Source organism: Sycon ciliatum, chromosome 4, assembly GCF_964019385.1.
Source record: "Sycon ciliatum chromosome 4, ocSycCili1.1, whole genome shotgun sequence".
NCBI classification, from domain to species: domain Eukaryota; kingdom Metazoa; phylum Porifera; class Calcarea; order Leucosolenida; family Sycettidae; genus Sycon; species Sycon ciliatum.
The window spans coordinates 15,516,371-15,538,894 of record NC_088646.1 but is presented as its reverse complement, the minus strand read 5'-3'; the positions used below and the strand labels follow the sequence as shown (position 1 = coordinate 15,538,894).

General features: G+C 45.9%; 2 protein-coding genes across 2 annotated transcripts; one reads left to right on the top strand and one right to left on the bottom strand.

Moving 5' to 3' along the window:
* Positions 1-304: 304 nt before the first annotated feature.
* LOC135814643 (uncharacterized) lies at positions 305-5,261 on the top strand. Its single transcript, XM_065327801.1, has 2 exons — positions 305-1,405; positions 4,583-5,261. Exons 1-2 carry the CDS (start codon positions 518-520, stop codon positions 4,853-4,855), a joined length of 1,161 nt encoding a protein of 386 aa, XP_065183873.1. The 5' UTR covers positions 305-517; the 3' UTR covers positions 4,856-5,261.
* A 376-nt stretch (positions 5,262-5,637) lies between these two features.
* Positions 5,638-22,295, bottom strand: LOC135814642 (sestrin-1-like). Its single transcript, XM_065327800.1, has 14 exons — positions 21,686-22,295; positions 21,537-21,602; positions 21,195-21,224; positions 19,612-19,782; positions 18,540-18,569; positions 17,625-17,777; positions 16,568-16,717; positions 15,284-15,614; positions 12,392-12,528; positions 10,397-10,506; positions 9,973-10,078; positions 9,655-9,699; positions 7,414-7,485; positions 5,638-6,886 (listed from the first exon to the last, which is right to left on the bottom strand). Exons 1-14 carry the CDS (start codon positions 21,977-21,979, stop codon positions 6,791-6,793), a joined length of 1,791 nt encoding a protein of 596 aa, XP_065183872.1. The 5' UTR covers positions 21,980-22,295; the 3' UTR covers positions 5,638-6,790.
* Between the last annotated feature and the right edge of the window lie 229 nt (positions 22,296-22,524).

The window sequence follows — 22,524 nt, the reverse complement described above, 5'->3', positions numbered from 1 at the left end:
AAAAAGGGGGGCATTGCTCAAATTTTACCGATTATTCCACAAAAATTGCCAATAATTCCCGTTTAAAAAATCACACCGATAATTCCCGAAAATAATTATGCCGGCACATTCCGCGGAGGCCTAGCCACACACAGTCACAGGTAAGCATAAGGCCGGCCGGAAGCTCAGTCCACGTGGCACGTGACCTCGCGCCACGCGGAACGCGGAACGGCAAAAATCCGGTCCTTGCTTTTTATCGTGTACGTTTTGGCTGAACGTGTGTCATTGTATGACTGTAATATTCTAATAATACAGTACCGAACAGCTCCATTTCTCTACCATTCGCTTCTCACCCTGCACGACGACAGAACTATTTTCCGTACCAGCTTTCAGTATCCCGACGAGTGATGCAAGTATTACTTTGGTTGTAGTGTTGGGTAAAAGTCACTGCACTAGCAGGACGCCACAGCTGACGCTCGCTATTTTGCTAGCGAAGAAGAACGATTCGTGCACTTGCAGCAGTGTATGTCTGTGCAGTATGGCCGCAGAGGTAGCTGAATGGCATGTTGCAGCCTGCTATGTTGTCTGCCTTTATGCTGGAACATGGCTGTTGAATATGGTGCTGCCAGGACGTCGGGCCAGAGGCTCAGCGACAGACTGCAAAGGAAAGCAGCTGGAGTACAAGCTGAATGGTCTAGCATGTGTTGCAGTGCTGCTGGTGGTCCTGTATGCGCTCACCTATCTACTGCCTTCAATACAGCTGGACTTCATCATCATCAACTTCAGAGCATGTGCAACTGTCGGCTGTGTCATCGGGGTGTTGGCTTCAGTTTGCCTCCACGTTGCAGGAGACTCGTGGCCAGGACATGTATCTGCTCATGAAATGACACCGTCCGGTTCCGCCGTAAAGCGTTTCTTTCTCGGTGCGGAGTTGAACCCAAGGTTGTTGGGCTTAGATATCAAGATGTGGCTGTATCTGGTCGGTGTGTTCATGGTCATATTGAACATGGTGGCATCAGTGGTGTACTGTCACCACTATTCCACCACTGGTCTACATCCACTCTTCTTGTTGTATGTTGCGGAAATGCTGTGGTTCTGTTTCGACTATCTCATCTTTGAGCACATCCAGCTGACCACGTATGATCTGTTTGCCGAGAATGTTGGCTTCAAGCTGGCTTGGGGCTGCATTTTCTTCTACCCATTCTTCTACCCTGTTGGCGTGTGGCCATTGCTGCCTCTTCCAGCCGAGACCGCTACCCCAGTGGAGCAACTTCAGCTATTTCCCGGTCAGTGCGTTGTGTCAGCTGCTCTGTTCCTTGGTGGCTGGATCCTGTCACGCGGTGCCAATCTTCAGAAGTATGCATTCAAGACGGCCGTCGTCAAGAACCGCAACCGAGTCTTCTTTATTCCACAAGAGACGATAGCGGTAAGTGATATGACTGCACTTACAAGAACCGGTTTGCACTGTGAAAGAGTCACTGAAAGCTATCGTGCTGTGGTACCAATGTGCAAATAATGAACTAGGGCTGACCAGTAACCCTGGCTCGCTTCTCAAGTTGAGAACAGGTTGGGTATGATTCAATATCATGGTACCCGACTTATGAACTTATGATGGTGAATTTCAGAACCTGTATCATGAGCACTCTGCACTCTTACTTCAGTTGTCAATGATAGGGTCACTGGCATGAACTAACTTTTAAATTTTAATGCTTCCACCGGAACACGCACACACACACGCGTGCGCGCGCACACACACACACGCACACACACACACACACACACACACACACTCACATGCCCCTGCACACTGTAACCAAGTATTATTATTATTTATTAAATTTTTAATAGGGCATTCCCACAGGCCTAAGGCCTTCTTACGGGGTACCCTATATGTTTTTGTATGAGTATGCTGGCAGCTTAGACGGTGAGTTGTGCTGATGCCCGGCCAGACTACGAGTCATGTATCACAGTAGGGCACAGTAACCTGCCAAGGTCCCAGGAACGGCTGCAATCCCCATGCTCAGTCACACTGCCACACAGTCACACATGCCCTATAAACAGTCACACATTATTATTATTATTATTATTATTATTATTAAGTAGTGGTTGCGACCTCGGCGATGATTTGTAAGAAAAGGGTTTGCTCCCCACACCGGAGCTCGCGCTATTCCGCCGACTTTACTTGACACTTGACTGACTCACGACTGCCATCCAGAGCACACGAGAAGTCCATCGAACCTTCGACTCGGCAAACCTGCAAGAAAGCACCACTCCCTGCTCAATACACAGTGTTTCGGGGAATTCACCCCTCATCAGTTGAGCTTGAGTAGGCTGAGGAAGATTGTGCCTGAAGAGCACCACTTATATAGTGCTCTCCAGGCACGACCATCACCAGGGATACAAACTTACAGAGACGCTCCGTTTTCAGCGCGACAAACACCTCGTGCGCACCAGATAGCAGCGTGAGTCAGTGTCGCTCCTGGACGGTGAGACAGACGTCGAGGACCCAGAGACTTACAGAGAAACTTACAGAGACGCTCCGTAAAGTCGGCGGAATAGCGCGAGCTCCGGTGTGGGGAGCAAACCCTTTTCTTACAAATCATCGCCGAGGTCGCAACCACTACTTCGTACTGTTGTGCCCAGCGCGGGCTTGCGACTAGTTGGTTTGGAGGTGACAGCGTTGCGAATGACCGAGGGTCCTCGACGTCTGTCTCACCGTCCAGGAGCGACACTTACTCACGCTGCTATCTGGTGCGCACGAGGTGTTTGTCGCGCTGAAAACGGAGCGTCTCTGTAAGTTTGTATCCCTGGTGATGGTCGTGCCTGGAGAGCACTATATAAGTGGTGCTCTTCAGGCACAATCTTCCTCAGCCTACTCAAGCTCAACTGATGAGGGGTGAATTCCCCGAAACACTGTGTATTGAGCAGGGAGTGGTGCTTTCTTGCAGGTTTGCCGAGTCGAAGGTTCGATGGACTTCTCGTGTGCTCTGGATGGCAGTCGTGAGTCAGTCAAGTGTCAAGTAAAGTCGGCGGAATAGCGCGAGCTCCGGTGTGGGGAGCAAACCCTTTTCTTACAAATCATCGCCGAGGTCGCAACCACTACTTCGTACTGTTGTGCCCAGCGCGGGCTTGCGACTAGTTGGTTTGGAGGTGACAGCGTTGCGAATGACCGAGGGTCCTCGACGTCTGTCTCACCGTCCAGGAGCGACACTGACTCACGCTGCTATCTGGTGCGCACGAGGTGTTTGTCGCGCTGAAAACGGAGTGTCTCTGTAAGTTTGTATCCCTGGTGATGGTCGTGCCTGGAGAGCACTATATAAGTGGTGCTCTTCAGGCACAATCTTCCTCAGCCTACTCAAGCTCAACTAATGAGGGGTGGGGAGCAAACCCTTTTCTTCTTCTTATTATTATTATTATTATTTCTCCTTTATTCACTTCTTTCGAAGGCGATAAGCCAGACCCACCGGGAAATATTTCCATGGGTGGGACAGCAAAAAGAAAGTGAAAAAACAAAAACAAAAATAAATAAATAAATAAATAAAACCTAAAAACCAAAGGGACAAGAAATAGTTGAAGGAAGAGGAAGAAAGGAAAGAAACTCAATCCGAACTCCAACATCAAAACAATAATAAAGAATTTGCAGCGACAGGCAAAATACATCAACCAATGAAGGGAGTAGTAACAAAGGAAATATCAGTCTTTATCAGTCGTTATTCAAGTCTCTTAGCTATTGAACATGCAAACGCAGCAGAGGTGCATCTACATGTTAAGGATAGTTCTTAGTTCTTAGTTCTTATTATTATTATTATTATAGACTACACCTCATGGCATGAGAAAAAAAATCAGCCAGTACGGGAGACATGCCCTATAAACAGTCACACATGCCCTATAAACAGTCACAATCCATGCCTCGGTCAAGATTTTACTTGCAATCACCACTACACGACTGAATAAAACTGGAACGGCAGTGTGTGTGCTGCTGGTAGAGTACATGTAGTCCGGCTACAATACTTATACTCTTGGTTACTGTATGCTTTGCTGGTCACATGGCACACCAATACTGTACTACATTTTGTGGTACAATGTAGGGGTCAAAGGGGTGTTCCGGGTACCCGCCCGATAATCCCAGGTACCGTTAGTAAAAGGTTACCCGTTTGGATTTCGGTGATCAAGGCTGCGTTCGTTTTTAGCTACTTGGTAGAGTAGAGTCTACCGATAGAGGTAGATGGTAGAGGCAAGTGTACGGGAGTCAATTATTTACAACTCCAAGCTGCATGCCTGCATTGTTGTTGCATTTTCGCACCTATAGTAGATCTACCTCTGCAACTATCAGTCTCAAATCAATTAATTATTTGCGAATCATAATGTGATATCAAAATGCAACCTGAGAACAGATAAATTACTATCATGGTTTATATGAAAATTGGGCAAAAATTAAAACATGGTGGCTAAAGGGTACCCGTTAACCCGTCCGTTAAGAAAATTAGCCGTTCGTTAGTTAAAGGTATACTCGTTTGACCCTGAGTACAATGCTTGCCAATGTCCATGTTATAATTTTAAGGTTGCACTTCTAACTTGTGTGTGTGTGTGTGTTGTGTCACAGGGCAAGCTGCTAATCTCTGGCTTCTGGGGATTGTCTCGTCATATCAACTACCTAGGAGAGGTCATGATGGCTCTTGCCATGGCAATGTGTGGAGGCTTAGCTCAGCCGTTCTCCTACCGTGTGTTGCTGCCGTGGCTCTATCCACTGTACTATGTTGTGCTTCTTGTTACTCGTGAGCGGGACGATAATCGGCGGTGTGCTCAGAAGTATGGCAGTCTGTGGGCAGTGTATGAGAAGAGAGTGCCATATCGCATCATCCCCTACATCTACTAGTCATGCTTGCATGGCACTCCTAGTCAAGGGCTGGTCTACTTTGTCCTGTGACTCAGAAGTGCTGCTTTCTTTGTTCTAACTTCTTGTCTGGCATGTGCTGACGTCAAAAAATCCCTCATATCAGATGAGCAACTGAGAACAAAAAGAACACCACTGTGAACTGTTTCACCTCCAAAGAGGTCACATGATATTGAGTAGTAGGCCATGTTCTGATTGAGTTGAATCAGCTTGATGCTGCATCTTCAAAGTAAACCAGTACTTGTTCACAACCAGTGCAAGGCAATGTGGAATTAACTTGTTCGCGTGTATGTATTGCTGTAAGACAGCCATGAATGCAAGGCTCTTCCTGCAGGCATCTAGTGGAGTTACAATACAAATTTCAGACTGGCTATCACTGGATTTATCACTTTCAGTGTGTCTTTGAAGTGGAGCTCGGCTTTGTTTTTCCTGATGCAAATTCCTAGTTTAAGCTACATGTACTGTAATTTCAGACATTTCTGGTGTATATTTATTTTGGAATACCTGGGTAAGTAAGTCTCTTTTATACCTGAAATCGTCGCGCAAGTACGGAGGCACGCGCATCATTCCAGAATAATTATCTAAGATATACCCGAAATTTCTGTGTGTGTGTGTGCGTGTGGTCTTTTGCCCACATACACATTCTCGTACATCTCTGAAATTGGAGTACTTGCCACATGCATGTCCTGGCTTTTGCTCGCTGCTTTTTCACAGGTTTGTACGGCAGTGTTGGAAGGCACCATTGCCACTCACACGTGAATTCGTAGATTGGTCACAAGCAATTGGAACAGGTTCCGAGTTTGATTGTAAAACACTAATCATCAGCAGCGGTACACTACATGATTGTAATCGCACAGAGATAAAAGAATAGCTGCACAAGCGCACAAAATGACGTCAGGGCAATGACGAGAAGAGAGGAAAATTCAAAAAATACTAGCCACTGCACCGGCATTAGATGTGCACTGGTGCTCGGTGAAACAGAACATTCCAAGCGGCACCATCAATACAAAGATTTAAAAAAAGTGACAAGCATGACTCTAGAGAGGGCCTGGCTGGATACAGCTAATAAGAAAAAAAAGGTTAAAAAATAGTCACTAGAAGCAGGACAAAAAGAGGTGTGCACTCGTGGCAACCACTAGTTTCCCAGAAAGTCTTTTTTTCTTGAGACGAGAGGAATGATATTAACTGAATAGTTCTTAAATACGACTTCGTCCGGATTGGAGCACGGTGACAACGACTCTCGTTCACAATGATTTAGCAGGTTTGGGAATCCTTGTAGGAAAGTGGCAGCAACGGCAGTAACTAGGATACTTGCTAGATACCAAGGCCAAAAGGCAATTGAGCTACTGGATAGCCGTGAAAGAGAAGAAAGGCACAAACAGACTGTGTCCCGTGTTACATCGCACGGCGGACAATCGTGTGTGTGTCGCCACTCCCCTTGATCAAGCCGAAAATTCAGGCGCAGAAGAAGCAGGTCTTCTTGTGTTTTTGGTGTATTGGATAGGTTTTTTTCGTTTTCTTCTTCGCATGGCAAGAATATAGTAGCGTTCTTGAGAATATGGAATAAGACCAGCTTAGTAGGGGTAAAACAAACCGGGTAGCAGCCATTGAAATCGGCTTGTTCACAGTGACAGGTGATGATGATGAAGTAGTAGTAGAAGTGAGCACAAGGAATTGGCTAAGGTAGGCCATGTTCCAAGGTCCTCTTGAACCATGCACTCTTGCGTCGTTTGGGATACGCAACCTCATCACACCATCAGTCACAGCCAGGCACGACGGAGGAGCGCGAGGAGAACAAAGAGAACACAGTTCTGCATTCACAGTGTTAACCCAGTTTTCTTGGCTTGCTACGTTGATGCACACACACACAGCCTAACGCAAGCTGTATGCATTCGAGCAATGGTGTACGCATGCATACTAGCTACGGCGTGTGATGTAGGCGTTCAGAGCTCGCAATGCATAGAGCAGTTCAGCTTGTAACCGTGCTTCCAAGAGAAGAAAGTTGATGTGTACCTGGAGAGTAGAGAACACAGCCATAGTTATACCAGTGCATCTTCAAACCTCGACTAAAGAAACACCTAGCCAAAAAACTCTAACTTTGGAAATTTTTGGTGCTCAATATTTTCGGTATGAGGGCAACAGGCTAGGTTAGGTGAATAGAAATTTTCGGTACAGAGAAGCAGTTCCCTATTGGATTATGTGTGTTAGTGTTTCTTCGGTGTATTGAAATTTTAGGTATGAAACAGACGCACCGAAAGTACTGAAAATAAAAGTACACCGGAAATTTGTGAAATTACAGTAGTGCTCAGGACATTCACAGGTGACATGGATCTGATGCTGGTGTGCCGCTCAAAACTAGCACAGTTTACATGGCTTGTCACTGAATACATTGTACAAGCTTGCCATTCAAATCTCATTCCAAACAAGCAAGGGCTTCTACCCCATGTACTGCATACAACGACTTTTACGTATGTGCGATGACCTCATTCACATACAGTAGTCTAGGACTAGCAAAGTACTTCGAATACTAGTGTACTGACCTGCTCGGAGGGCTTGAACATGTCCAGACATTGGAACTCTGCTGGTGTCACTCGCTCAGGAAAGCACGTGATCTACACCCACACACACATACACACACCCACACACCCACACACAATGTACGTCCGTCACAAGAGAACCACGCAAGTACATTGGACGCACACCCACACAATTTCTCGTATACAGTACATTGTACTGCTCAATAAAATCCGATTGCGTGAGTCCAGTACGTGCCTTGCGCTGTGCAGCCCCAGGCCTCAAACACTGGGCTGTGCAGCCCCAGACCTGCAAACACTGGGCTGTGAACTGGTGCTTGACTCGCGCGATGGGACTTCATTGAGCAGCACTGTAGCAACGCTAGTAGAGAAGATTGAATGAATCAGATCAAGACCCAGGCCAGATAAATGCCCAATCCACAGAACTGATGAAGCCAAGTCGATTGATTCCTAATGCACACTTGGTCTACACCACACAGGGTTGAGGCGACGGTTTCAAATAGGATATAGGTTGCAAACAGGAACGGTCTTAATATTCACTTTCTCTCTTGGTATTTTGATTAGAAAACGTATGTCACAGTGAGACTACGATATGCTTTACTCATCGCCAAAATTTCATGGTTCTGCGATGACCAGACGCGCCATACCAAGCATTTGAGTTTTTGACGTGTTGCTTCCCTCTGCGAGTTGAGTTTTATGACTTTGGAAAAATCAACTTCTTGTCGCAGGTAAACAGCGGCTTGCCTCTCGCCAATAAAGCACCTCATACCGATCAAAACTAATGGAAGCACACACAAGGCTTATTGTTACTCTGTACTGGCCGTCGTGGAGCGATAGCAATTACCTAATTTCAGACCCAGAGTGAATTTGACGTGCACTCTAAAACATGTCCGGTTTGGAGCCACCTCTGATTTGAAGCGAAAAATTGGGCAACTTGGAGGCAATGGGTCAACACAAAGGAGTGGCTCAGTTCGATTGACTCTGGCCTCAGAGCAAACTTCAACATGCCAGTTTCCTTCCACAAACATATTTCAAGTGAACAATCAACGCTGATGATCGGTTTGGGTCTATACAAATTTGGCCGTCAAGCCGTCCCGGTATCGAACCGTCGCCTCTACAACGGAATAAAATGGCCAATACAGCTACATTAAAACCTGTAATGGCGACCACTCGACCATGGCGACCACTTTTCCTTGTCACGGACGCATTCACGTTCAAAACACCTCGGATATGGCGACCATTCGCTCAACGCGATCGACGACCACCCACCCGCGACCGTGTTGCACAGTGCTAGTCATGTAAATGTACGCATAGCATGGTGCACCAGGCATGGTAGATCTACACATCAGTGTAGGAAGTGTAGATGTACAGTCGAATGTCACTTATCCGGTCGCCAGTTATCCGAGCACGTCGGTTATCCGACAAGCCCGGGAGTGGTAATTTTATGACTCTCAACAGTAAAATTCTAAAAAAAAATTTTTGTTGTATATTATACGGTGTAATATGCATTTACTTGAAGTAGATGTGGTCAAGTATGCTAACAATAGTAACATGTATGTGTACATGGAGCAAATCATGAATATGCATGAATACATTTGGGTATTGTGTACATAAATCAGTGAAATCCAGCCATATATGCACATAAAAAATGATATCAGTTATCCAACATGCCTGATTCCCGAAGTGGTCGGATAAGTGACATTCGACTGTACATGGTGCATGCACGGCATTTGACAGGTCTGAGGACCCCAGGCACATGAGTCGTGCTAGAGTAGCATAGGTGTGTGCACTGTGATGCACTGATCAAAATGATGTATCACATGTGGATATGGTCACGTGACCCACTGAACCTGGATAAGAAGACCACCTGGCCACGGCGACCACTTTTTCTCGTCCCTTGAGGGTCGCCTTAGATAGGTTTCACTGTACTTAACAGCTATGCACACCTTTCTCTTGCTGGGCTAGCCAGTATAGACGGTATACTGCTGTAATAGAAGCAGACACTAGATGAACTGGTGCTTCGTGTACTTTACCATACAATCACACCCACACCCAGACACACCCACAAGCGCACACCCACACTCACACATACACTGCATAACCATCACGCGAACAGAAAGCACATTAACAAATTGTACATGTAGTAGAGCAGGCAATAAACCAAGAACACAGAATACAATAGCAGAGTAATGGATGGAGATCACAACAAATTCCTTGCGCTTTTCACGATTCTCTATATTGACTCACCATCTTAACATACGTCTTCAACTCACGAGACACCAGCTGGTTGACCTAAGGATACGCATGTGGTTAAGAAAGGAAAGACAACAAAAGCAGCGTCAGGACAGGAACAGCTCTGAGCAGGACTAAGCATTGCTAGATGCACTACCATCCACATTCACAATGAACAGATATCTTCACATAACATACAACTGCTTGAACACATCAAAGAGAAAGACAGGTGGACCACCAACAGGCAAACACCCACCCACCCACCCACACAGGCACACACAGACACACACACATTGTTCCTGCAATAGCAGATAGCTAGCAGATATCCAGTACCTGTCGATAGCTGTAGTCATCATGGAAGATGCCCTTGATGCAGTGTATGTAGTTGAATACGGCCCGTCGAAATGGGGATGTATCGATATTTTCCACATCACCAACCCTAAAGGCAAGATAGAAGATCGACAAGAAGTGTGAAGGAAGTCACCAGCAATTCAGCACACATAACTTACCACACAGAAAACACACCCACACACACAAAGAGAATCAAGTTACCAAACACCTGTAGTATACTATAACATGTTCTGCAACACAACAGCTCTACATGAACGGGTCCGGTTGGTCAGGCCATGGCCGGACCAACTCTTTAGCCACCAACACATGTTTACTAATGTGGAGGTCATGTGTATAGTGTATACCCTCCATATCATACACAAACTGTATGAAAGGCTAGGGTATGGCCGGTCAGGCTCTAACTTACTTGTTGTATGTGAGGGAGGCAACACAGGAGAACTTCTCGTCCAGCAGAGGCCCAATGTCAGAGTAGAGGCGGTTGACCAGTGAAAAACCATGGTCTTCCCAGCAGTAATCCTAGACAGCAGACAAACAACCGACACCACATTGACAATTTCAAACAACCGACACCACACGGACAATTTCCACAATTCAATTGGACCAGCAGTTGCTGCAGGTTTAACCCTTTCAGGGTCACAGTGCATTTACTACGTCTGGGCACCGAAATTCAGTGCATCAGTACAATTGTGGAGATAGCAACAAACAAATTGTCACAACATTTTTGTTTCTCAACGGATTTTCAAAACTTATGGCTTACTGGAAAGCTCCTTTCCAGCTCGTCATCTTCCACGTACTTTCAGAGCATACAGCACCTCAAGGACGCCCCTAGCCTCGCCAACAGTGTCCCTACCGTGCGCCAGTTTGGCATCAAGACCACGCTCAACTATTTCCTTCGGTTTGGGGCTCATACTCAACGTAGAACTACGATTCAAACTGCATCGAGCTCGTGAGATTCAAGCGATTCAAATGATGTACTCATACGTCATGCTGCCTTTCACACATCATTAGGAAATCCCCTTGAATGACTTGAAAGTCGCAAAAATATCGCCAGACAGAAAGTAAGAAAAATGTTCAGATCGAAATCGCGCGTTCAATTTGTCGCCGCTCGATCATGTGTTGAGCTATCGCCACACCGAAAACACCTCTGGAAAGCCCTTTCCAAGACCGTTCCAATGAGCTATAGATCTTCGCGATGCAATAATCCGTTCCAGAGTTATGGCTGTTTGTACAGTAATCTATCAGTGCGTACGGTACGTGGACTGTACAAAAAGTATAGCGCGAGTATACTCGTCATAGCCCAGACGCGATGGGGTCTGCATGACGAGTATACTCGTCATAAACCCGGAAAGGGTTAACCTCTCGCCTTTGGATGAAAATGAGATGCTAGTACAGTAAAACCTGTAACTAAAGACCACCGTGACTAGCGACCAGCCTGCTACTACCGACCACTTTGCCAGGCACGGAAGGTCTCACATTCAAAATGCACTGTGACTAGCGACTACCTGCTGAACGCGACCAGCGACCGCCTTTTCCTGTCCCAAAGACAATTTTTGACCCGTAACTAGCGACCGCGATGTAGGAAATCAAATGTTGCTCGAAGCTCCTTCTTGAAATTTTGCTGATTTTCCATGGTCCTGAAAGGAATCTTTCGATACTACAGCTGAACAAATAAACGCAGGTAATTTTGGCTGTGGAGTCGGTGTGGACTGCACTACACCTGTCAAAATTTCAAGCGCTGTCAAGAATAAACATGATAGGAAACGTCTTGGAGAGCGCATCGAAAGCGCTCTCTGATCGATGTTACTACTCGGAGGAGAAACGAAGACTGGGCGGCTCTGTCACCCCAGTCATACAGACGGATCGACGATGGAATCAAGTAATCCAGAAACAAAGCAGCACCACAAGGTCCTGATGCGGAAGGATCGCGTTCAAGCAATCGAGAAGTCACAACAAGGACAGTCGGTACGATTGATCGCATGAACAAATTTGAAGCCCAGCGCAAAACGAAACTTCCTCAGGGAACGTTTGACTCCTGGCTTCAGAAGTAGCTGCGGAATTTGAAGTCTGCAAAAATTAATCTTCTCTCTCTCTGTCTCTCTCCATCTCTCCGTCTTTCTCTCCCAAGTGTTGTTTGACCTGAAATAAGAATGACATTGCGCAAGTCCTGGGGAATGGTATTAGCTGCAATTTGACATACATATCATATAATGGGATCCATATATGGTCACGCGGTGCAAACCTCTAACTAAAGACCGCTTTTGCTGGCACCAAGGGGTGGTCGGTAGTCACAGGTTTTACTGTATAGGCTGCAACTACATTCTGGCAAATCAAGTAGAGTAAGCCTGCAGCAGCCTGAAGATTACAAACTACTTTAGCAGTAGAGAGTGGCATATCAACTTACGTAGAGACGGAATGGATGGATACCAGAGCCCTCTCCTCTCTCAGCAAAGTTCTCGTGGCTGAAGCTGGGCTCATCCAGGAAAGGAAGCAACATCTCAGGACATGGGCCACTGCAGCTTGTAGACCCATCGCCATTCTCTGAAAAATACAAAACAAAAGTCCATGCTATGAAGTCCATGCTATGATCAATGAACAAGCGGACAGGGCAGCGATGAAGATAAAAACACGCTCACCCCATATTCTACCAGTGCACTCCAATACAACAATGCTCGGTGCTGGAGACAGCCATGGTACTGATGACAATTTGGTATTGCAACGAATATTCGAATACCAGAAAAGTCGGTAAATATAGTACGAAAGTGCAAGTGACAGGCCTAGGCCATGGTACCATACGCATACGGTAGCCTACACATTTCATAGACATTGGTGCTACTCTCTTCCCCGTGCAGCCTGCGCTCCTATCAGCAAGCACTTCTATAACGGTACATTTTGTTTTCCCTCCATCGAACTTTACAAATTTACCATACACAGTATGCACCTGATAACTTTCCCTCCTGTCTCTTTTCTCCTTTGTCTTGCTTCATAACTGCACTCATACACGCAATGGCAAGTAGCTTGCTGTATGCAACGCATGTGGCATGAGTATTGCATACAATTGCTCGACGACGTCGAATAATCATCAACACTGCAAACCGACGACGGGCCAGTCAACACTGACGGAACATTTTGTTGTGTCAGCGAGCTCAACGAAAGCGTGGCCTGCCGCAGCGCAAGACGAAATTATGAAGATACTGACTAGTTGGTGTGGGACTGATTTGCGGCCAGTAAATATTGTTGCAGATGACAGATTTGTCCGTCTCCTCAACTAACGTTGTTACTTTATCGAGCCTGGATATCGCTTTCCGAGCCGCACGCATACTGCCAAGAGGATACTCGCTTCTCACCAGGAGTGTATAGAAGTGAGGAAGGAGAAGTTGATGGTTCCCACGTCTTGCTGTACTGGACCGGTCTATTCTCTGTGTTCCGGCCACATCTGCACCATCAGAGTACATGTATGTGTGTGTTCTGCTTCCGGCCTGGTCTTTGACAAGTGTATGTGTGTGTTCTGCTTCCGGCCTTGTCTTTGACAAGAAGAGAGCACTGACCGGAGCAGACATGGCCCAAGCATTGGTCTTCCTTCATATCAACTGTGATCTGAGCGGTATATCAGGAGACACCCCTGCCTCACAATATTCGTTTCAAGCCCAATATTATAAAATATTAATGACGAAGGTTGCTATTCCTTTCCTTGTCTGGGATTGGAAACTCTTAATAAACAACATAGCTTGCCTCTTCTCGCACTATAGCTGTGCACAACCTACTGATCTATACCCCCCCCCCCCCCCCCCCCCCCCAGAGTGTGCAGCTTCCGACTTTTCTGCATTGGTGTCACGGCGAAATTCCGGTATTGCACCATAGTTGGTGCAGATATGCAGTGGGAAGTGGCATAGTGCATACAACTGAGCTGAAGTTCTGCAGGAGGAGACCTGCTTGAATCCTGCGTGTACGCATTTCATCACAAACATCCGAGCTGTACACTCTGCATACTTGCCAACCCAGCCAAAGCAAATGCCTTAGTCCCACACCCAGTTTCCCTTAGTTTTCTCTCATTTCCCTTATTTTCCTGGTTTTCGCCAATTTCGGCCAATCTCTCTTTTTTTGTGGCAATTTTTGCGTATTTTTCCGCAATTTTTGGCAATTTTTTCCTTCCTTTTTATTCATTTATAACTCTTTGCTCATTGGGGGACCAAAACCTGAGTTTCTTTATTGTCAGATCGCCCCTACATGTGTGATTCTGTGAAATGCAGGGCCGCATGTGCCCTTGTCACACCACAAAACAACCGTTTTATGAACACTCATGATTCAGTGCCAATACCGGTAGTTTTTCGATTAAAGTCAAAAAGCCCCGGTATGCTGGTAGTAGACACCCTTAGCAAACAACGGTAACGCTATTTGTTACGGTACTCGTACCATGATCTCCCAAATAGCGTTGACACTGCAGCGTATAAACGTTATGGGGGCTGATTTATCGTTGTGACCAACGGTACGTGTTTTAGCCAAATATTGCATAGTCCGTACGCATTTCACCTTGTATCTCGTATATGGTGACAAAAATGGTTGTACCGCGCGAAATCAAAGCTATTCTCGTGGCAACAGCGTACTAAAAATAGCGTGCATCTTGCTAAAGGTCGAACCCAAATCACGGTACCGTATATTCTCTATTATAAGCGCAGGTCTCCATTACTAGCACAGTCTCTAATACTAGCACACTGTGAGCACCTTTCGAAACATTATAAGCACGGTCTCTATTATTAGCACGGTCTTGGTGGAAATCAATGCGGCATGCATGATATCTAGCATGTATTTCTTCTTGCCCTGTATGGATGTATTGGTTGAAAAAACATAAGCACGGTCTCCAATATAAGCGCGGTCTCCAATATAAGCACGGGGTAGAGGGGTGTTGAAAAAATATAAGCATGGCGCTTATAATAGAGAATATACGGTATTTTCCCCCTTACGATAATACCGTTACAACATAACGTTTTTTGCTAAGGGTGTCTAGTGACCGTAGTTTCCTGGTACAGTAAAACCTGGTGTAAGCGACCTCTGGGTTTAGCGACCACCTGCTCTTAACGACCGTTTTTCTATGCACCGACAGTTCTACACAGACACTGTGGGACATGGTTCTAAAGACCACCTGGCTTTAGCGACCGCTTTTGCTTGCACCGTGGGGTGGTCGCCTAAACCAGGTGTTTACTGTATAATACCGGGAAAGCCGGTATGGTTGGCAAGTATGACTCTGGGTTTCATGTAGGCATAAGGCATTAGGTCAGTTCACCAGTACGACACTCACCAGAACTGCCTCCATAAATCTGCTGAAAGTTTGTCAGCTGATCTTCACCGCTGCTGCTATCCTCCTCTTCCTCTTCAGCATTGAGCTCCTTCATTTTCTCCGCAAGCTCTCCAACATCTTCTCTGCTGGCGACACGCATCACGCCCTTGTCGGTAGGCGGAGCGATGGTACCATCAATAGCAGCTGGAGCAGCAGCAGCCACAGCGGCGGCAGCAGTACCACTCCTATGTACACCATTACTACCATTTGCAGAGGATGCAGCGGGTGCTGAAGTAGTTTGCTCACTCCGACTTGCTGCACCGTGTCTGTCACCCGTGGACTGACTAGTACACTACAAGCACGCAGTACAAGAATCATACGGTTCAAAATTTGCTTGTACCCAACAAGATAACAACAGCAGCAGGACACCAAACAACATTTAGTACCGTATTTTCTGGAGTATAAGCCGCATTGGAGTATAAGCTGCACCCAGGTTTGTTGTCGCGAAATACGGACATTTATCACCATTAATTTGACCGCCGTAGGCGCACCAACTTATTTGGGGTGAATTACTGGTGGTTAAAGTGCGGCTTTTACTCCGGAAAATACGGTACGTTCCGTGGACGCTTACCATACTATGATACAGGGGCGCACCCAAGGGGGTGACCTGGGCTGGGTGGCTTTTCTTACAGACACCTGTTATGCATAGTACATGTACATGTACCTGAAGAGGCAACTGCTCACAGCCGCTAGTGCACAATGATCTTACCACGAAAAAACAGCCACCGTGCATTATTGCATCTAATGACTTTGCCTTGCTACCTGCGTGACCAATTGGTGTTAAATGTACTGTTGAACTATTGACGGACATAGTATGTTAGGGAAGGCGATTGCGATGCAATGGGTGATAGTAGCATCACGCAAAACGGATTATTATTTTGAAGAACAATGATGCGCCCAAAGTCTACATGGATATAGTCATATAAAGCGTGCACACATCAGGGATTGCTTTGAACATTAAATGTACTTGCCCACATCAAGGTAGTTTTTTCCGCACACTTGGTGTTACGTGGGTACACACCTGCCATGAATTGCCTAAAGTTCACAGCGTATACAATGTATGTTTTCTCGAGGAGGGAGTAGCGGGACGATGAACAGGCGTGCACTCCAAATTCAACTGTGAGTGTGTGTGTGTGTATGCGCGCATGTGCGTGTGTTTGTCATGAATAAATGGATCAGTGGTTACAGCACATAGCCTCAATACTGTGTGCAAAACCAAGCAGTTAAAAAGGAGAGCTCACATACCGTAAACGAATGGCCTTCCGGCATATCCAGCTCAGGGTTGACTCCGCAGCCGAACACAAAGCCAGACACAGCATGCCAGTGTGCAAGCAAGACCAGTGCATGCATTAGCTCTCCCATTGACCAACTGTCTGGACCAGGTTGCAACAACATCTACAAAACACACACACAAATATAAGACAAACAGGCACACGTGCACACACACACACACTCGTAAAACGGCAGCAGGAAGGGGATGAATGGCCAAGGAGCTGCAAAAGTACCTTCCATATGCCAATTGTAAGGAATGTCACATATCTAATGTTTTCAAAGCTGGCAAGCTAAGGAAGAGTTTGATTTGCAGTGGGATATTGTGTTTCTCAACGATTAGAGTTATCACATTGGGGGACCATTGTTTAGAACGTCTGCCAGTGTGCCAAGGACGGCAAAAAGCAGTCTCCATTGCAGTTGCCTCCATATCATAATATTTACTGCAGGCTTAGTTTGATGAGGTCTGCTTCGCATACTGCTCACCAGAAAAATTTCAGAATAAGTCATGCACACACCACGCGGGAGGGATCTTTTGATGAGATACATGGAGTACTTGCAACTATGTACCGGCTTGACTAAGAGTGAGACGGATTTCGCAAACATGACACCAATACATCGAGGAATCGTGGACATGCAGTGCCAAAGAGCTTCGAATTCACCGTGCTCATGGCTACCAGCATGGTAACGCGTGCACGATCACAATCTTTCAGCAAAGTGCTGCTCGATTTGTTTGTAGGAATCTGTAACAACCGGACCAATCCAAACCCCATATACAGATTCGATAACTCAAACTACCCAGAACTCTCCCTGCCAGCGCCGTAACTGACTACTGTGTGGCACTCTGAAATTTATTGTGTATTATCATCAATTTATCAAATGTGTTACTGCAGATCCTGGGCGACATCATGTTGATCTTGAGAAGTAGATAATAAGTGTAATCGAATACGTGTAACGAGCAACCATTTTTATTGATAACACGCGTCATCTTCAATCGAAAAATCAATAAGTAGAGTCAAGCGTTGACACATACCTCCATGTGTTTGTGGTTGACAAGCCATGGCCGATGAGCAAGTAGCTTGTTCACTTCCAGTAGGTTCTGAAGTTTGCGTGGAAGATGATCAATTCCCCGAAGCCACGAGGAGTCACCTTGCTGATCTTGGAAGTCCTTGAGTAAGACTCGGACCTGGAAAAGCAACAAGCAATACAAGGACGGGTGTTGCAGTAAGAGGACCCTGGATCCTGCCAGCATACATACATAGTGGCAGACCTTATATGCACAACCTACATGACTAACTTACATACTTTGAAGTACACGAGATCTACTTAGAGCAACCTACGAGTACAAGCTTACAGCACACATGGCAACAGGCTATGCACCTACTACCATACACGCAATCAACTAGTAGCTGGGTAGCGATGATGATGTACCTCCAGTGGGTTACTATTCTATAGCCGAGGTGCTCTATATAAATAAACTGAATAAATTAGATCATACACGTCTGCGCCCTCATGTCACCATCCTCATGGATCAATGCGCAGATGTAGCATCTAAAGCGGTGGGAGGTGAGTAGATCAGGCCTACCACAAATTGGTCAGAAACCAAATATCCTATTTGCGGCATCCATGCCACCCTCGTGCCAGGTTACGAGTTTCCAATTAAGCGCGAGTTGCAGGACAGTTGGAAAAGTCCTACCGCTTCAAAGCAGGACTTGCACCTGGCACCCTCCATTTCTGAGCCATTGTCGTAGACCATCCCATTATGCCTGCCTGAGGTACTCTATCCCAGGTCAAATGACTGGGCAAGGATACGCAGGGCTCAGATTCCTCAAAACTGGTGCTTTATTGCCAATGCAAAGAGAAAAGTAGGTCACACCCAGGCCAATATATTACATGACAGTGTACTGAAGGGTTCACTGTACATGTGTGTACTTTGTGAAGCACTTACCAAGACACCGCAACGATGACGTGATGCAGCCTGTGTCAACACACACATACATGTACATCATACCGGTACGCACACTATCAATGATCATGGAGAATTTCACATTTCGCTGTGATACAACCCCACGCACACATACACGTCTACACTCGGGAGGTTATTTTAATCTTGGTAATCATGGTAGTGCTCAAAGATTGTCTAATTATCAGTGTGTATTCATATCACCAGTCACCAGGGCCAGTGTGAATATGCATACATCATGCAACACTTGGATACTAAAATGCAATTGAAAGTGAGCAACGCTGCGTGTTGACAGGACATAGCATGTAATGTACACGCTATGCAGCGGCTTCTATGTTCAGATAATCAACTTCCCTATATTAGGCCACACGTTTTTATTTCTATGTTTCTCGTCACCCGCGCGCATACGATTCAGGAGTCTGGAAGAAAAAAAGAAAAAAAACTGTGCATGTGGGGACCAGCACACTCATGCACATGTACATAATGTGGCCTGGCCTGCGCGACACATGATGCAAGGACGGCATTTTTTGCGCGCAATCTAACTGCACATGCACCGATTGTGACAGAAGCTCCTACCACATACTAGTTGCTAACTATGGATGCTATTTTGCATGGTGTATTGGTGGATTTTAGTGTGAACAAAGGTCTAATAAACTTTTTTATTTTTCGGTCATTTTTTATTTTTTTCCACCTCTCGCATACGTTTTTAGATTTTTCAGGTGACGAGAAACATAGAAATAAAAAACGTGTGGCTTTACCGGGGAATAACTGTAGGTGGTCACAATGCATACTAGTACAGTCAGACCTCGCTTATCCGGTCCTCTTTTATCCGGATCCCTCGCCATCCGGAAGAAAATCGTTGGTTACCGATTCACAGCATATGCCATGCATACATAAAGTATGCGTGTTCGGTTATCCGGTTCCCTCGCCTATCCGGATATTTTTGTGGAAAACGGATGTGTGCGGTTATGCGAGGTCTGACTGTACCACATCCCCCCACCACCAACATACGCCCACACATGCATACACAGTGACACCTAATGGGCATAAACCGTACCAGGACAGCGATCATAGTTCTCCATTCGAATGGCAGTGGACCATCCCCGTGCATCAGGTAGTGCTGACAGCGTATGTGGCACTCTAAGTATGCAGGATGATCACCCATCACCTGAGTCATGTTGGAAACGCGCCCATCATAGAGAAACGCATCCATAAATAACCGGGACACCTGGCAAAAAGAAAAGCAGAAAATGCATGCGGTTCGATTATACTATGGCTACAACAATCATTGTAACCACACGTCAGTCGAGTACTAAAATGATGGCAAAATGTTTAACTCATGAGGCATGAGGTCTTGAACTAAGTGATCAGCGACCACCTGGTACATTCGGATCATTGAAATTGAGCAGAGAAGGGCATATTCATCCCTCAAAGTGCCGTACTGGGCAACACCTCCAGTAAACGCTCCAGTTACTAGTAGGCATATGCGGATAATGCCGGCAGAAAAATTGGCAGAATTCGGTACTTTTTCTGGTAAGTGTCATGCATGTTTGGTATGTGGATAAAGAAATGGAGCAGAATTCGAGGAATTGCCCGCCATAAGGTTTGTATGGTTCTGCCAATTTCACTGCTTTTCGAGCAGAATCTGCCACCTTTTCGAGCATTATCCGCCAATGCCTAGTTACTAGTAGTCTGTGCCAGGTAGAAATCTTGGGTGGATCCACAACAGTTCACAGTATGGCAACTCCTAATAGTAATAGTAGTAGGCATAATGTAGCATTATAATACCGGTATTCATACACATCATACAAGGCATGCATCACCGCTCAAGCCTGCAGTCATGCACATGCCTGCACAGCTCCTTGACTACCAGGGAATGTGGGTGTGTGGGAGGCTTGCTGGGGGTGTGCCAGTACAGAAATACACCACACAGAGTGCATGGCTGGCACATGCTCAAGGATTCACAGACTAGACTGTGCACAGCCACATCATAAATTCATGATGCACTTATGATGCACTTAATACTAGTTCTGCCACACATTTCACTGAACACAGTCGGTGTTCAACACTGACTGCAGCATGGTGTCATGTGCCAGCATACACACCATTGGACCATTGGATGCCCATCACAGGAGGCGATGATAGCGATGCTACAGCAGAAGCCATAGCAGCTTGTGCTGGGATTGCACCATTCAACAGCTTGCAAAGAATTGACCGCCACTATTCAGCCTGGTCTACACCACACAGCTATGAAGTGGCTTTTTCTGGCTTTTTCACACACACACACACCACACACACACACACTTGTATACCAGTGCAGTGACTCTTCACTTTAGACTAATGTTACTCAGTAGATCTACCTATGAATCAAAAACCTGCAAGAGCTAGTGATGTGGTGCACGTTATGTGCACAGGCCCAACCAGTTACCTCTTGTCAGCACACAGGAAGTCCCTGACTTGCCAGCAGCACCAGCAATAATGCACCAGCTCCGTGCATGCCCTGGCTACAGTATTCAAAAGCTATCCCAACCACTTGAGACCTGGCGGACAGGACTTCCTGGCAGCTAGCAGCAGCACTGAACCACTCTAGAAAATGCAAGAACTCGCAATGACATTCCAAGATTACACAACTCCCCTCACCTGATCATCACCACTTCCGACTGCTTGCACCTGGTAGTGCAAACAAACCATATGTACAATATTTAAAAAAATATTAGGAGTTATGTCCTGAACATCCCACACTGACCAACAGCTACAGTGTGGTGTCCCAGGCTTCCCAAACAACCAAAGCCCAAGTAACAGGTTAGTTCGGTCATACTTGTCATGTACATACTTCATAGTACGCTAACTTGAAGAAAAGATTATCATATTTCACATATCTCAACGTATATTGTGCATTTTACACACATGTATTACTTCAAAGCAAAAAAACAAACAGGTACAATTTGTTTTCAAATAGCAAAACGTACAGCACGAACCTACCTTCGGCGTTGGCATGAAAGAACTTGCGCCAGCATACAAGGGAGTTGGCACGGGGGTCCCATGTTCCTAAAATCCGACACAGATAGATAGAGCGAAAGTGAAATCGACAATGAATGAAACCTACAGGCCGATGACAGAATTGAAATTACCTCCAAATCAGCTAGCAATTTAGAGAATGAACTGCGAACTTCCTCCACGGGGCATTGGCGACTGAGACGAAGAACAGTCGGGAGGTGGCATTGCAACAACTCAGCAGCAAGCTCATCGTTCAAGGGAGCTTGAGAGGCCCAAATTCGTACAGACGAATCGATTCGCGTCAAAGCAGTCTTGAGCGCTGTGTCTGAACGAGTCAACAGAGCACTGAAAAAGTGCGCTGAGTCGTCCTCACCCCTCAAATCCACCAAGTCATGATTTTCATCGTAGAATTTCGCTCTTGTATCCATCTGGTGAACGTAGCAATTCTAAGAAATTGCTTCCAAGCGTGGCAGACTATTTCAAAGGTACAATCTGCCAGAATTTCCTTCCAATTGTTGACATAAGCAATGAACGGGGAAATTTCAGAGCCGATACGAACAGCAAGGATAATCAAATCTACAGCAGTGGTATAAACAAGCACGAGAGAATAGCGGGAATATCTGGCTCTACTTTCTACCGCCTTTCACCTTGACTCTGTTGCTTACACGAAGCTAAAAGTAGTCTGATTTCCAAGCTCCTTTCAGTTCACAAAATTAATCTCAATGCAAAGTGAAGAAAGTGAAGATATGAAAATAATTGAGTACAAGTCATGTCTTTCTGAGCTGTATGATGTACTACATGCATACACTGTAATCATGGTAATCGAACTCAGCTACGTCGCCGGCGTCTACGGTGCTACATCGATGCATCGCAGAGTGCGAAAAATATCCAAAAACAACATAGATCTACACTACATTGTACGCTATGCACATGATGCAGGCACGCACTGACTGTCTCGTACTGAGTCCACATT

What these genes read in the sequence shown, in the direction of transcription:
- LOC135814643 (XM_065327801.1), top strand. Translation starts at nt 518, where the DNA reads ATGGCCGCAGAGGTAGCTGAATGGCATGTTGCAGCCTGCTATGTTGTC. An exon ending in TTCCACAAGAGACGATAGCG is followed by an intron (nt 1,406 to 4,582) that starts GTAAGTGATATG and finishes GTTGTGTCACAG; the next exon opens with GGCAAGCTGCTAATCTCTGG.
- LOC135814642 (XM_065327800.1), bottom strand. Translation starts at nt 21,979, where the DNA reads ATGGATACAAGAGCGAAATTCTACGATGAAAATCATGACTTGGTGGAT. An exon ending in ATGACTACAGCTATCGACAG is followed by an intron (nt 9,700 to 9,972) that starts GTACTGGATATC and finishes GCGTATCCTTAG; the next exon opens with GTCAACCAGCTGGTGTCTCG. An exon ending in TGTTCAAGCCCTCCGAGCAG is followed by an intron (nt 6,887 to 7,413) that starts GTCAGTACACTA and finishes TCTACTCTCCAG; the next exon opens with GTACACATCAACTTTCTTCT.